The sequence below is a fragment of the Physeter macrocephalus genome, chromosome 14 (assembly GCF_002837175.3).
Source record: "Physeter macrocephalus isolate SW-GA chromosome 14, ASM283717v5, whole genome shotgun sequence".
In the NCBI taxonomy this organism is placed as follows: Eukaryota; Metazoa; Chordata; class Mammalia; order Artiodactyla; family Physeteridae; genus Physeter; species Physeter macrocephalus.
The window spans coordinates 13706735-13720247 of NC_041227.1; the positions used below are offsets into that span (position 1 = coordinate 13706735).

The 13513-nt window shown below is 49.8% G+C and overlaps 1 protein-coding gene across 1 annotated transcript; it reads left to right on the forward strand.

Annotated features, from left to right (window-relative positions):
* The first annotated feature begins 2449 nt into the window (after positions 1-2449).
* OCSTAMP (osteoclast stimulatory transmembrane protein) lies at positions 2450-9689 on the forward strand. Its single transcript, XM_007115561.2, is given in 5 exon segments — positions 2450-2493; positions 5219-6221; positions 9033-9388; positions 9390-9534; positions 9537-9689. Coding segments are annotated over 5 exon segments (1701 nt in total).
* Positions 9690-13513: the final 3824 nt, after the last annotated feature.

Here is a 13513-nt window from a genome sequence, read left to right on the forward strand (position 1 = left end):
GTAACTAGGCAAATGCCGGTGTTTTCCAGGACTTTTCCCTCCGACCAGCACAATGCCCTGAAGTTTCCTGTGTGATGGGACCCAGGCCATGGGATCTGGTCCAGTGGGCATCATAGAGGCCTGTACGATCTGGTCTGAGAAGCCTGGGGCTCACTCAGGCCAAGCTATCAGTCCAGGTTGGAAGGAGCTGGCCTGGAGCATTTATCTATTGTTTACTGGGCACTGAACATACATTATCACATTGACTTCTCAACCCTAAGAAGCACGTACTAGTATTCTCCTCATTATAGGAGAGTATATCCAAGTTCAGAGAGGGACAGTGTCTTTCCCAAGGTCACACAGCACAGTAAGTGGCATAGCTGGCATTTGAGTGAAGGTCTTCCACCTCCACCCCAGGGACCCTGCAGATCAGAGGAACAGCTAGACTGCTCCCTGCATCAGTCCTACTGAGGCCTCTGTCAGAACTTGTAAACCGGTGGCCTTCATGCTGGCTTTGGCCCACAGACCTACCAAGATTGGCCTGCACAATGGTCTTTTTTTTTTTTTTTTTGCGGTACGCGGGCCTCTCACTGTTGTGGCCTCTCCTGTTGCAGAGCACAGGCTCCGGACGCGCAGGCTCAGCAGCCATGGCTCACGGGCCCAGCCGCTCCACGGCATGTGGGATCTTCCCGGACCGGGGCACGAACCCGTGTCCCCTGCGTCGGCAGGCGGACCCTCAACCACTGCGCCACCAGGGAAGCCCTGGTCTTTTATTTTTAAAAAATACTGGCTTTTGAAACTTGGAGACTTCTACATAAAATTGGGAATGACTGGCATCTTTGGAAAAACTAGCCACCCTGGTAATGTTGGGCATTATTTTCGAGGGGCTTCAACCCGTGGCTGGAGCGGAGTAGAAGCTACCCTTTTCGAAGGGCCTCCACATGGCAGTTCACTGCTGTTTCCACCTGGCCCTCTGCTCCTTACCTTAGGTGGCCCCTGCGGGTGCCTGCATTTCCTGCTCTTGGTCTACTCTGTGTGCCCAGTTCTTTGCAGACTTGACAGTGGCCTGGCTTCCTAGAGGGGCTTGTGATCCAGGAAGGGTGTTAAGCCCTCTGAGGACTACAGGTGTCTCATCCAATTGTGTGACTATGAGAATGCAACTTCCCTTATCTGGGCCATGGAACACGCTCCTTCAGGCCTGAGCAAGTGACCCAGGCAATGTCCTTAGAAAGGAAATGACAGGAAGTCTGGAATACTGCCTAACTGTGCCCCCCGCCCCAGTCCATCCTATAGGGTGGGGGGCTGGGGGCTCAGGAGAGGCCTCCTGGCGGAGGTGGTCCTGCTGGCAGTGATGGGGCACAGAGACACTGGAGTGAAGGGGGCAGGAGGGTCTGCTTTCCAGGAAGGGATTGGCTTTCAGAACAGCCCAGAAGTGTACCTGCAGGGCAGTGACTGCGGCAGAGCCCACAAACAGAGAATTCACATTCACTGAGTGCCTGCTCTTGGCAGTGCCAGATGCATCCCAAGGTCAACATGAATCTTGTGAATTCTTCCCTCCGCACCAGTAGGGCCCAGTGGCTGACCAGTAAACTCTGGAGCAAGGAGGCTGACTATAAATCGTGGCTCTACCTGTTACTAACTGAGCGGCTGGGTTAAGGGACTTAAATCTCTGGATCTCAGTTTTCTGAACTGAAGAATGGAAATAACAGTCCTTGCCACAAAGGGTTGTTGGAAAAAAAAGATTCAGTGAACGCCAATAGAAGCTATGTAGCAGCGTGCCTGATACTTAACAAGTGCTCGATAAATGTTAACTGTTCTTATCATTACGCTCTTTTAAGAGGAGAAAACTGAGACAGAGAGGCAAGATCACCTGCCCAAGGTCACACAACTAGGGAGGGACAGAACTGTGACTGGAAGCCAGGTCCATGTTGGGATAAAGACGGGAAGGGAGCTGAGAGGGAGACCAGAGTCCCTGGTGATTGGAAAGAGTCATAGCAGAGGTCCAATTGTCTCCTGTGGGTTTCCACCCCCTAAGAGTTAGGGATCAGGTTCTTCTGGGGGCACATAACTCTGCAGGGCGAGGGAACATGAAGCCGAGCTGAGTTCTAGCCCCAGCACTACCGCTAACGAGCTGTATGGCTTCTCTGAGCCTCAGTTTCCTCCTCTGTAAAATGGGACTAATTCTATCTTCCTGCTATCAGGATTAGAGACTTTGCTTGGAAAAGGCCTTTTCTCTTCTCCCACACCTTCCACTGGCTCCTGCCTGCCGGAAGAGGATGAGTCAGCTTGCCCAACCCCCTGGGAGGTGGGCCCAGGCAGGGCGGGACAAGGCCACCAGAGGCACTTAATTCAGGGCAGAAAAGCAGAAGTGACAGTTCTGGTCACTTCTGGAGGACGGAATTCCCCCCACTTCCTCTCCACTTACCTTCGCTGCCTGAGCCCTGCCCAGATCCACTGCTGTTCAGGGAGCATGAGGGCCCCCCAGGAGATAGCTGAGCATCTCGTCAGGACCGGGTAGGTCTGGGGATTTGGACACTGGGGGCCACAGGCAAGAAAACAGTCAGTGGTCAGGCCTGATGGGTATGAGCTAGGTCTCAGTCTCCGCCATTCCCTGGCTGTGTGACCTTGGGTAAATCCTCACCTCTTTGAGCCTCAGTTTCCCCATCTGTGAAATGGGAGTAATAATAATGTCTACGAGACTGTTGTGAGAATTGAATGAGAAAACGCATGCTTAGGGCTTGCCATCGTACTCGGCTCAGAGTAAGCACCCAACGAATGGCAGCTGGTTCCTTAGCATTTACAACATTCAGCACAGACCTTGGCACCCAATATGACTTAGAATTGGTTTTCCATTCCAATATCATTCAAATTATTAGCTATCATTTTAACAGCTACCATGTTTCAAATATGAATTATACAGTAGAAGGGAGTTTAGTCCCCAATTAAAATGTCAGCGGGATTGGGAAGACTATAATCCATCACCTCTAACCTCAAGTGGGTCCTCAATGCCGCCCAGCATGTATATAACTTCCCTAGTTCATTTACTCTCCCACGTTCCTGGCCACCTATGTTATACCTTCTTCTTCACCTTCAAATTTCCATCATCTCCTCTAGCATCCTCACCATCAGTGCTGATCTGCCTTCCTGCTACCCTGAACAAACAGAAGCAAACATGCTACAGTCCACAAATATTTATGGAGCACCCACTATACATCAGACACTATTCTAGGTACTTGGTATTTATCAGTGATCAAAAGAGACCAAGTCCCTGCCCTGGTGGAATTGAGGCTCTAGTGACAGGTAATAGCTGACATGGTACTTCCTATGTGCCATGACCTTGTGAGGTACCACTTTTATGCACCATTTTACGGGTGAGAAAACTGAGGCATGAAGAGGTTAAGAAACTTGACCAAGGTCACACAGATGGTGAGTGATGAAGCAGGGATTTGAACCCAAGCAGTCTGTAGGTCATGCCCTTAACTATTGCTCTGTTCTGTGTATACTGGTTGATACCGATACATAAGTACGCACACCTTACCTGTCCATTCACCAACACCTGTACCCATTTCCTGTGCCTTCCCACCTGCTACTAAGGATGAATAGCCCCTGCTCCTTTCTAAGACCAGCCCCAGCTTCCATGCTCTCAATCTCACCCATGCCACTCACTGAAGAATATCACACCAGCGAGGCTCCCCTTCATCAATGTCTCCCCTCTTGATTGGATCCCCCATCTGCAAACATGCTCAAGTTCCTCCATCTTAAATGAACTTGATCCCATTTCCCATATCAACTACTACACCATTTCTCTGCACCTTTACTGCAAAAATGACCTGAAACCGTTGTCTGCACTCGTGCCTCATGTTCTTCTCCATCCAGCCTCCCTTGGGTCCACTCTAGTGAACAAGCTACCCAGCTGCCCTTGTCCAGGTCACCAGTGACTTCCACGTGGCTAAATCCAACGGTCATTGCTCAGCTCTCATCTTTCTTGACCCATCAGCAGCGCTTGACACATTTGCTCACTCCCTTCTTCTTGAAACATTTCATTGACTTGGCTTCCCAAGCTCCACAGTGCCTGGTTTCTTGGTCTCCTGTACTGGTTCCTCCTCCTCTCCCAACCCATGAACCCTGGAGTGCCACTAAGCTCTGTCCTCGGAGCTCTCTCCTTCCCGTCAACACACTGTCTTAAGCAATCTCATCTACCCCATGGCTTTAAATACCGTCTCTCAATCCACAACTCCCAGCTTTATATCTCCAGCCTGCTCTCTCCTCTGAATTCCAGATACAATCTGGATGGAAACATCCAATCACACATTCAGCAGCTCTGCCAAATGGCAAAATTGGCACCTCAAATTTCTGACTGCCAGCTGAATTCTTCCTCTCCCCCCTCCACTCAAACCTGTTTCAACCACAGATTTCCCATCTCAGGAAACAACACCTCAGTGCTTTCAACTGCTCAGACACAAAACCTCATTGTCATCCTGAACCCCCCTCTTTCTCTCACACTCACAACCAGTCTGCCAATCGTGTTGGCTCTTCCAGCAAAATGTATCCAGAGCCCAACCTCTTCTTACTATTCCTCTGCTATCACTCTTCCATGGAAGCTCTATGAGGCCAGGAATTCTCCTCTGTTTTATCCATTCCTGTTTCTCCAATGGCTAGCACATAGTAGTTGCTTAATAAATATTTGTTGAATGAATAAATAAGAGTACAATAGAGGAGAAAAGTTCCTCAGAGATCAACTGGTCCACTCTTCCCATCCTCTAAATTATAGAGGAGACACTGAGATCCATAAAGAAGGAGTGTCCAGGGTCACACTGAGCTGACCAAGACTATGAATTCAAGTGAAAAAGCATCTCTCCCCATTTCTCTCTCTCTCATCCTCTCTCTTTCATTTGTGCTTCTCTCTCCATGACTCTTTCATTCCCTGGCACCAGTTGCCCTCACAAGACACAAGCAGCCCAGGTATTCATCCTCTCATCCTCAGGAACTGCACGGAAACTAGTTCTTCCCTGACAACTCAGTGAGAATAATCCTGGGGAAGGCTCTGATTGGATCAGCTTAGGTCATGTGGGTTTGGGGTGGGTTACTCCGATTGGCCCACCTGGGAGGAGCGCCCACCACTGTGGCTAAAGGGGTGGAGCCTGTTGGCAGTTGACGAGTTTGTAGGGCAGGGGCATTGGGCAGACACACAATGCCCCAGCCCTCCTGATAGAGGCTCCCCCTATTTCCTTGTGTGCAGGTGGAGATTCTGGTACCTGGGGCTCCACAAGGCCCTTTCCCTGCTGCAGGCCGCCTGGGTTGCCTTCTCCCAGCCTGTCCCAGCCAGCTGTGGCCAGCTGCTGACCCAGCTCCTCCTGTGCGGTTCCCTGGCCATTGCTGCTGCGGGTCTGACCTACCATGGGCTGGTGTCCCTGCTGCTTTATCCTCTAGGGCCCTCGGCCATGGTGGCCACTGTCTGTGGCCTCCTGGCCTTCCTGGGCCTGGGACTGGTGCCACCCGCCCGCTGTCTGTTTGCACTCAGCGTGCCCACCCTGGGCACGGAGCAGGGCCGCCGCCTGCTGCTATCCTGGAGCACCGCCACCCTGGCCATTGTCGTGGTGCCCAACATTTTGGCCAACGTGCGCGCAGCTGGGCAGGTGCTGAGGTGTGTCACGGAGGGCTCCCTGGAGAGTCTGCTCAACACCACTCACCAGCTGCACAGAGCATCCCAGGCTCTGGGCCCTGACGGCCAAGCAGGCAGCCAGGGCCTGACGCTCCAGGCCCAGGGCAATGGCTCCGCCTTTCGGCTCCATATTTTCAGGGTCACTCAGCAGGTCCTGGAGGACTTCTCCGGCCTGGAGTCCTTGGCCCAAGTGGCAGCACTGGGGACCCAGCGGGCAGTCACAGGGCTCTTTGTGCTGGGCCTCCTGGTGGATTCAGCCTGGTACCTCCATCGATACCTGACTGACCTGCAGTTTGATAACATCTATGCTACCTGGCAGCTGGCTCAGCAGCTGGCAGAGGTCGGGGCCACGCACCTGGTCGCCTCCCCACCAGCCTGGCTGCTGTGGGCGGCCCGGCCAAGGCTGTCCCAGGGGGAGCTGCTGAGGTGTCTCCTAAGGCTGGGGCGGCTCACGCTGCTTCTGATGGCCACAGCTGTGACAGTGGCCATGGACCACGTGACCTTTCTCCTGGCACAGGCAGCCGTGGGCTGGGCTCAGGAGCTTCCTGCCGCGCCCGTCACACTCACTGTCAAATACGATGTAAGTGCCGTGACAGGAAGGTGGGCATAGAGTCATTTCCTTGAGGGAAAGGATAGGGTTTGTTAAACCCTTGACTCGAAATTGAATTTTACTTGCCTTCAAGTCGTGGTCCTTGGATACGCTGTGGGATCCAGGGGCTTTGGCAGATGAACCATGTAATTCTCACGACAGCCTGAGGCAGTGGGTTCTGCTTTCACCCCTTATCGCAGGTGAGGATACTGATACCCAGAGATATTAAAATAATTTGCCCCCCAAGGCCACTCTTCACACGTCACAGCATATCCCAGCCTCATTTTTCTCACTTGTACAAACTGGATCAATCCTCCTTACCCTACAAGGTTACTGTGAGTCTTAAAATGTGGTAGTCTCCAGAAGTACCTAGTCGGCTCCATGCCACATAGGAGATGTTTAATAAATAGTGACTATTATTAATAGCTCACATCTGTAGATAACAGACTGGAGGAAGCCTTAGGAACAGCCCACGGGCCAATCCTGCCAGCTTCCTGTTTTTATAAATTGAGTTTTATTGGACTCAAACTAGCCATGACTTTGTTTCCATATTGTCTATGGCTGCTCTACAAAGTTGAATCATTGCAACAGGGATTGTATGGCCTGCAAAGCCTAAAATATTTACTATTTTAATGGTAATATATATTTACCATCTATTTCCTGTTGGAAAAATTTATCATCTCATCAAGTTTTGTGGTTTTTAATCTTTTCTTTGGCCACAAATCTTTTTCTTTTTAATGGTGAGATCTCACACAAAAGTCCATTGTGTAAAACATGCCAAAGTGTCAGACCCCGAGTTAATCATATTAATAACTAATATTTGCTGAGTACTTATTATCTATCTACTAGGAAAGTGTTCTTCAAACTGCATGAAATCAATTTAATCAATTTAGGGGGTCATGGTCGCTCTTTTTTTTTTTTAATGGATAGAATAGACTAGAAATGTATTTCAGAGTATATCATATGTGATGGGGGATGTATTGTTCTATGCAAATTTTCTTCATAAAATGCATTTCTTACTGTCAGTCACAGTAAAGAAACATGTCAGGCAATGTGCTAAGTGTGTTACCTGATTTTCTGTATTTCATCAACTCTAAGATGCCATTTTCTGCAAGTCACGTCATCATTCTATGCATCATTAGATAAGAAAAGGCTGCCACTTAAACCATGACACAATGCCTTCTTATCATTTAGCATTTTAATTGTATTCACATAAAACTGTTCACCGATCATTTAACACAGATTTATTTTATCATCTTTCTCATGGATAACAAGAAAAATAGTGAAGTAATTTTGTGAAGCTTTTCCTAAAACCTCCTCCCATTCAAGCCTGACTCTCTGGAATGACTCTGGCTGAGTTGTCAGTGTCTGGTTTTTCACCTGCTACTGTTCTCTGTGCCTTCGAGAGAGAGCACTGCGGATGCTGCACTGTGCTTCCCAGCATTTTCTTCCAGACTGTGGACACTCAGTCCACAAGTTTTGCTTCTGGCACCCTCCGACCAGAAAGCATGTTACCAGTCATATTGATTTGAAGACACACCTTCATCGCAAAGATGTGAAAATGTGGAAAAAAAAAAAAAAGAATCCCAGAACTGTTTAAATAAAATAGTTCATTTAACTGCCACTGTGATCCTGTAAGACAGGAATTACTATCACCGCTGATTTACCGATGGAGACACCGGGGCTCAGAGAAGTTAGTGAACTTGCCCCAGTTCATCTACCTGTAAGTGCAGAACCAGGGCTGCACTGTGACTTTGGTGGGCCCTAGACAGGTTTACTTCTGTGGATGCCTTTCTCCAGAAAAATTATTAATGATTGCGTTGGTATAATGACAAATATATTAATATTATATGGTAAAACATATTCTTCAACTTAGAAGTTTGGTTTTTAATTCTCATTTTAAAAGAAAATAAAACATTTTCGTAGGCCCCTAAAAGTACTGTGGGTCCCCAGCACGGTGCTTTATGGGGAAGATATCCATGGGCAGAGCCAGGGTCCAATCCAAGAAGTCCGGCGCCGAAGTTCAAACGGTTAACCTCTGACCTCCCTGCTTCTCTAGACCCCATCCTTCTTGTTCCAACATGCCCCATGGAAACTGTAGGGCCTAATACTTAGGAGCAGGATATTGGGACCCACCCTGGCTGGGACTGACCCCTGGGTGGGCTGCATGTAACCCATGGTGCGACCATAGGTTCCCGTCTTTATTTATTTTATTTTTTTTCGGTACGCGGGCCTCTCACTGTTGTGGCCTCTCCCGTTGCGGAGCACAGGCTCCGGACGCGCAGGCTCAGCGGCCACGGCTCACGGGCCCAGCCGCTCCGCGCATGTGCGATCTTCCCGGACCGGGGCACGAACCCGCGTCCCCTGCATCGGCAGGCGGACGCGCAACCACTGCGCCACCAGGAAGCCCAGGTTCCCGTCTTTAAATGAGGCTCCTCATGGACCCATCCTCGTAAAACTGTGCTTACTTGATGGACTAGAACATCTGAAGTTTCACTAAGGGCTCAGAAAAGAGTAAATGCCCTTAAGCATGAATTGGTTTTCTCTAAAGTGTTCCCTGCCAAGAGTAATAACAATATAAATAGCATTTGTATGGTGCTTTTCATTCCGCAAAAAGCCTGTTTCAGATTCCTGATCTCAGTTGACCCTCCTCAAAACGGGCAGATTTTGCGCCCATTTTGCAGATAGATGAGGACAGGGAAAGTTGGACCCGTCCAGACCCACGAGCATCCGGAGGTGGTGGGCGGCAGGGAACGGCTGGGGTGTCTGTCTGCTGACTTGGCCTTTTTCTCCTTTTTGAAGGCTGCATACACCATCCTGGGCTTCATCCCTTTCCTCTTCAACCAGCCGCCTCCGGAGAGCCCCTTCCTCTCTGCCCACAACTCCTTCCAGTGGGAGCTGCGCTTCATTGCCCCTGGCTGCCCGCTGCTGCCCCCCCGGCGCCCGCACACAGCCGCCCCCCTGGCTGCAGGCGCCCTGCAGCTCGTCGCTTGCTCCACGGTCCTCCTGGAGACCTACGCCCGTCGCCTGAGGCACAGCATCGCTGCCTCCTTCTTCACGACCCAGGAGGCAAGGAGGGTCCGCCACCTTCATGCCCGGCTCCAGCGAAGATACGACAGGCACCGAGGCCAGCAGCTGGCCCCGGGCACTCCATCCTGCTCCTGAAACCCGGGCCGGGCAGCAAGCACCTAGAACGGCTAGACAGACCTGCTGGATACCTGGAAGGACAGAGAGCAGTGGCGCCGAGAGGAAAGCGCTTTGGAATTGCCCAGACCTGAGTGGTAACCTTGGCCCTTCTGCTGCCTCCCCTGTGTGACCTTGGGGAGGTCGCTTCACCTCTCTGAGCCTTGGTTTCTATATTTGCATAAGGACTGCATAACAACAATTAGCGTGACCTACTTTGCACACGGGGATGTGTTAAGGGCGAAATGAGATATTGGGCAGGAAAGGCCTGGATAAACAGAAAAGGACGATGCAAAGTGAAGACAAGGTTCCTCCAGCCGGTGCCAGGTATCTGTCCAGGCTTCCATCTGCATAGGCTGCTGTACCTGGTAGATGGAGACTTTGCACCCTGACTGTGTCTAAATGCCCCTGGAACTTATTTATATGTCTCTGAATCTTCTGCACTTATGTATAGTCATTAAAATTTTCTTGATTTTATAAATAAATGTATTTATTAAATTCTAAATTAGATTGTTATTCCTTTGCTTCACATTCCTTCAGGGTTTTCCCATCTAGGGTTGCCAGGTTTAGCAAATAAAAATACAGGACACCGGGTTCAATTTGAATTTCAGATAAACAACGAATACGGGTTTGGTATAAGTATGTCCCGAGGCTGCTTATACGAAACCCATATTTGTTGTTTATCTGAAATTCAAATTGATGGGTAATCCGTATTTTATGGCAGCTCCATCCCTATCAAAGTTACAATAAAATCGCAACTCCTTACCCTGTGGGCTTGGTATTATTCCCTGTTTTTCCCTCCAGGTCATTCTCTGCCTTTCTCTCACCTGCTCTCTTTCCCAGGAGTCTGACATTTGTGGTTCTATCACCCTGGTCCCTTTGACCTCTGACTCCTGGTTGGGCTCAGCCAATGGGAGGCACCGGCAGGTGATTTAAAGTGGGAAGGGAGAGAGAGGTCAGGCTGTTTATCCCTGCGGCCTTCTGGGCACTTATTTGGCAAAGGCCACGTTCCACGCTCTGGGTGACCTTGCTCCCACTGCTATGGTTCCCCCTGCGTTCCAGAGAGGCACAGCTTCCATCTACCAGGTACAGGTCTCTGGGGGTGTCACTATCATTCCCTTAACCAAGTCCCCACCTCTATGCCTTCATTAAATTCTCTTTAGGGAATTCCCTGGCGGTCCAGTGGTTAAGACTCCGTGCTTCCACTGCAGGGGGCACAGGTTCAATCTCTGGTCAGGGAACTAAGATCCTTCATGCTGTGAGGCCAAAAGAAAAAAAAAAAAAACCTCTCTGTAGTTATCCCTTTGAGGGCTCTTTCCTGGGTCACAAAATCTTGACTGAGCCAGCCTCTTCCTCCCTCGCTGTGCCCTGGCCGCATGGACTTAAGCTCCTCAGAGGCTGGTTTGCACCTCGGGGCAATGCCCTTGCTATTCCCACATCCTGGAACACTCTTCCTTCAAGTCTCAGCATGGCCGGCTTCTTTGCATCATTTGGGCATTAGCTCAAATGTCACCTCCTCAGAGAAGCCTTCCCTGACTATTCTACCTAAAACTGTCCCATCCCACCTAGTTCTACTCTATCACAGGAGTCAGCAAGCTCCAATCTGTGGGCCAAATCGGGCCTGTTTCCATGAATAGAGTTTTATTGGACCATTGCCACACCCATTAGTTTAAGTATTGTCTCTGACTTCTTTTGCTCTGATGGGAAATTTGAGTAGTTGAGACATGGCCTAGAAAATCTGAAATATTTACTATCTGGCTCTTTAAATAAAATGTTTGCTGACCGCTGATCTATCATATTAAGTTGTTTTACCCTCTTTATACATGCCCTTATCAATATCCTTCATTCCATATGCATTTGTATGTTTAGCTGCCTCTTTTTTTTGTTTACTTGCTGGTGTGTTTCATGTCATCCCCACAAACATGTAAATCTCATGCTATCTGTCTGGTCCTCCACAGTTTTCCTAGCATCTAAAGCAGAAACTGAGCAAGGGCTCAGTAACAATTAGTTGAACGGCCAGATATCTGGAGGTAGAATTGCGCTCTCTCTGGTCTCGGCTCCTTCCTGAAGATTTTGGGCTTGCAGAAGGGAATAGTCAGGCACTGGAAGCAGCCTGCATCAGGCCAAGTTTGCGGCCAAAGGGAAAGATACAAAGCACTAAGAAATACATCCCCTAGGGAGGGTGGGAGGGAGATGCATGAGGGAGGGGATATGGAGATATGTGTATACGTATGGCTGATTCACTTTGTTATACAGCAGAAGCTAACACACCATTGTAGAGCAATCATACTCCAGTAAAGATGTTGGAAAAAAAAAAAAAAGGAAAGAAAAGACATACATCCCCAGACAAGAGTTTCAACTTAAACAGCCAGTACATCTGAGAGAATCACATCAGGCCCCAGGAAGCGCATCAGCTTTGCCTCCTAAGGCCAGCTCTCTCGTACCACACATGTGGTAGAAAGAATAATGCCCCCCAAAGCTGTCCATACCCTAATCCCCAGAACCTGTGAATATGCTACCTGACATGGCCAAAGGGGTTTTGTGGATGTGATTAAGTCAAGGGTCTTGAGATGGGGAGATTATCCTGGATTTTCTGGGGGGTGTGGGGAGGCAATATAATCACAATGGTCCTTATAAGAGGGAGGAAGGAAGGTCAGAGTCAAAAGGAGGGGATGGGGCTTCCCTGGTGGCGCAGTGGTTGAGAGTCCGCCTGCCGATGCAGGGGACACGGGTTCGTGCCCTGGTCCGGGAAGATCCCACGTGCCACGGAACGGCTGGGCCCGTGAGCCGTGACCGCTGAGCCTGCGCGTCCGGAGCCTGTGCTCCGCAACGGGAGAGGTCACAGCAGTGAGAGGCACGCGTACTGCAAAAAAAAAAAAGGAGGGGATGTGATGACCAGAACAGAGGTTGGAGTGATGTCACTGTGAGGAAGGGGCCCTGAACCCAGGAATGTGGGCAGCCTGTCCTGAGCTGGCGGTGTAGCAGAAAGAGGGTCTGTGGATTTCCCCGGGCCGAACTCCCTCCCTCCTCTGCTCCCCTCCAAACTCTGGCTAGAGTGGGTCTGGGGGACCGTGAATCCTGCTTAATTATTGTAAAACCCTGAGTTGGTTTTTTTGTTGTTGCTTTTAACAATAGGGATTTAAAAAACAAAACAGGAGTTTACAATCTTTTCATCATCACCCCTATACTTCTAAAAAAGTAAGTTTTCTTGCTCACTGGGTCAGCTTCTAGGGCTTTCTTCACGTGCAATCTGAGTGAGGGGTAGATAAGGAAGCAAAAAGACATATGAAACTCTAAGTTGATCTAATTTAGAAAGAACTAATGTGGGCTGAATTGGGTGTCCTATCAGTCAGGGTGTCATTACAGATAAAAGAAATTTCTTTAGATATTTTAAGCCAGGAGATATTTAATACAGGGAATGAGTCCCTACAAACGGTTAGAAGGGCTTGGAGGAGGGGACCTCCAGGAATGAGAGCCCAGCACTGCCTTAACCGGGGAGCTCAGCTCTGGGATAATAAGGAAGGTGAGAAACCGGAAGCCCCATTCAAATAGCTGGCTCTCAGGATGCACTGTCTTAGCTCTGTCCATGGATGAGAAAGATGCCTCTATAACCAGAACCAGGCTGCAGGTAAGAGACTTGCCCCAGAAAACAGGGATGCCCATGCTCATCCTCTCAACTCCCAAAAAGCTAGTCCCCTGGGGACTTCCCTGATGGCACAGTGGTTAAGAATCCGCCTGCCAATGCAGGGGACACGGGTTCGAGCCCTGGTCCTGGAAGATCCCACATGCCGCGGAGCAATGAATCCCGTGCGTCACAACTACTGAGCCTGCGCTCTAGAGCCTGTGCTCTGCAACAAGAGAAGCCACCGCAACAAGAAGCCCATGCACCACACTACAGCCTGTGCTCCGCAACGGGAGGGGCCACAACAGTGAGAGGCCCGCGTAAAAAGCCTGTGCTCTGCAACAAGAGAAGCCACCGCAACAAGAAGCCCATGCACCACACTAGAGCCTGTGCTCCGCAACGGGAGAGGCCACAACAGTGAGAGGCCCGCGTAACGAAGAAAAAAAAAAAAAAAAAAAGTTCCTTCCCCTTTTGGTCT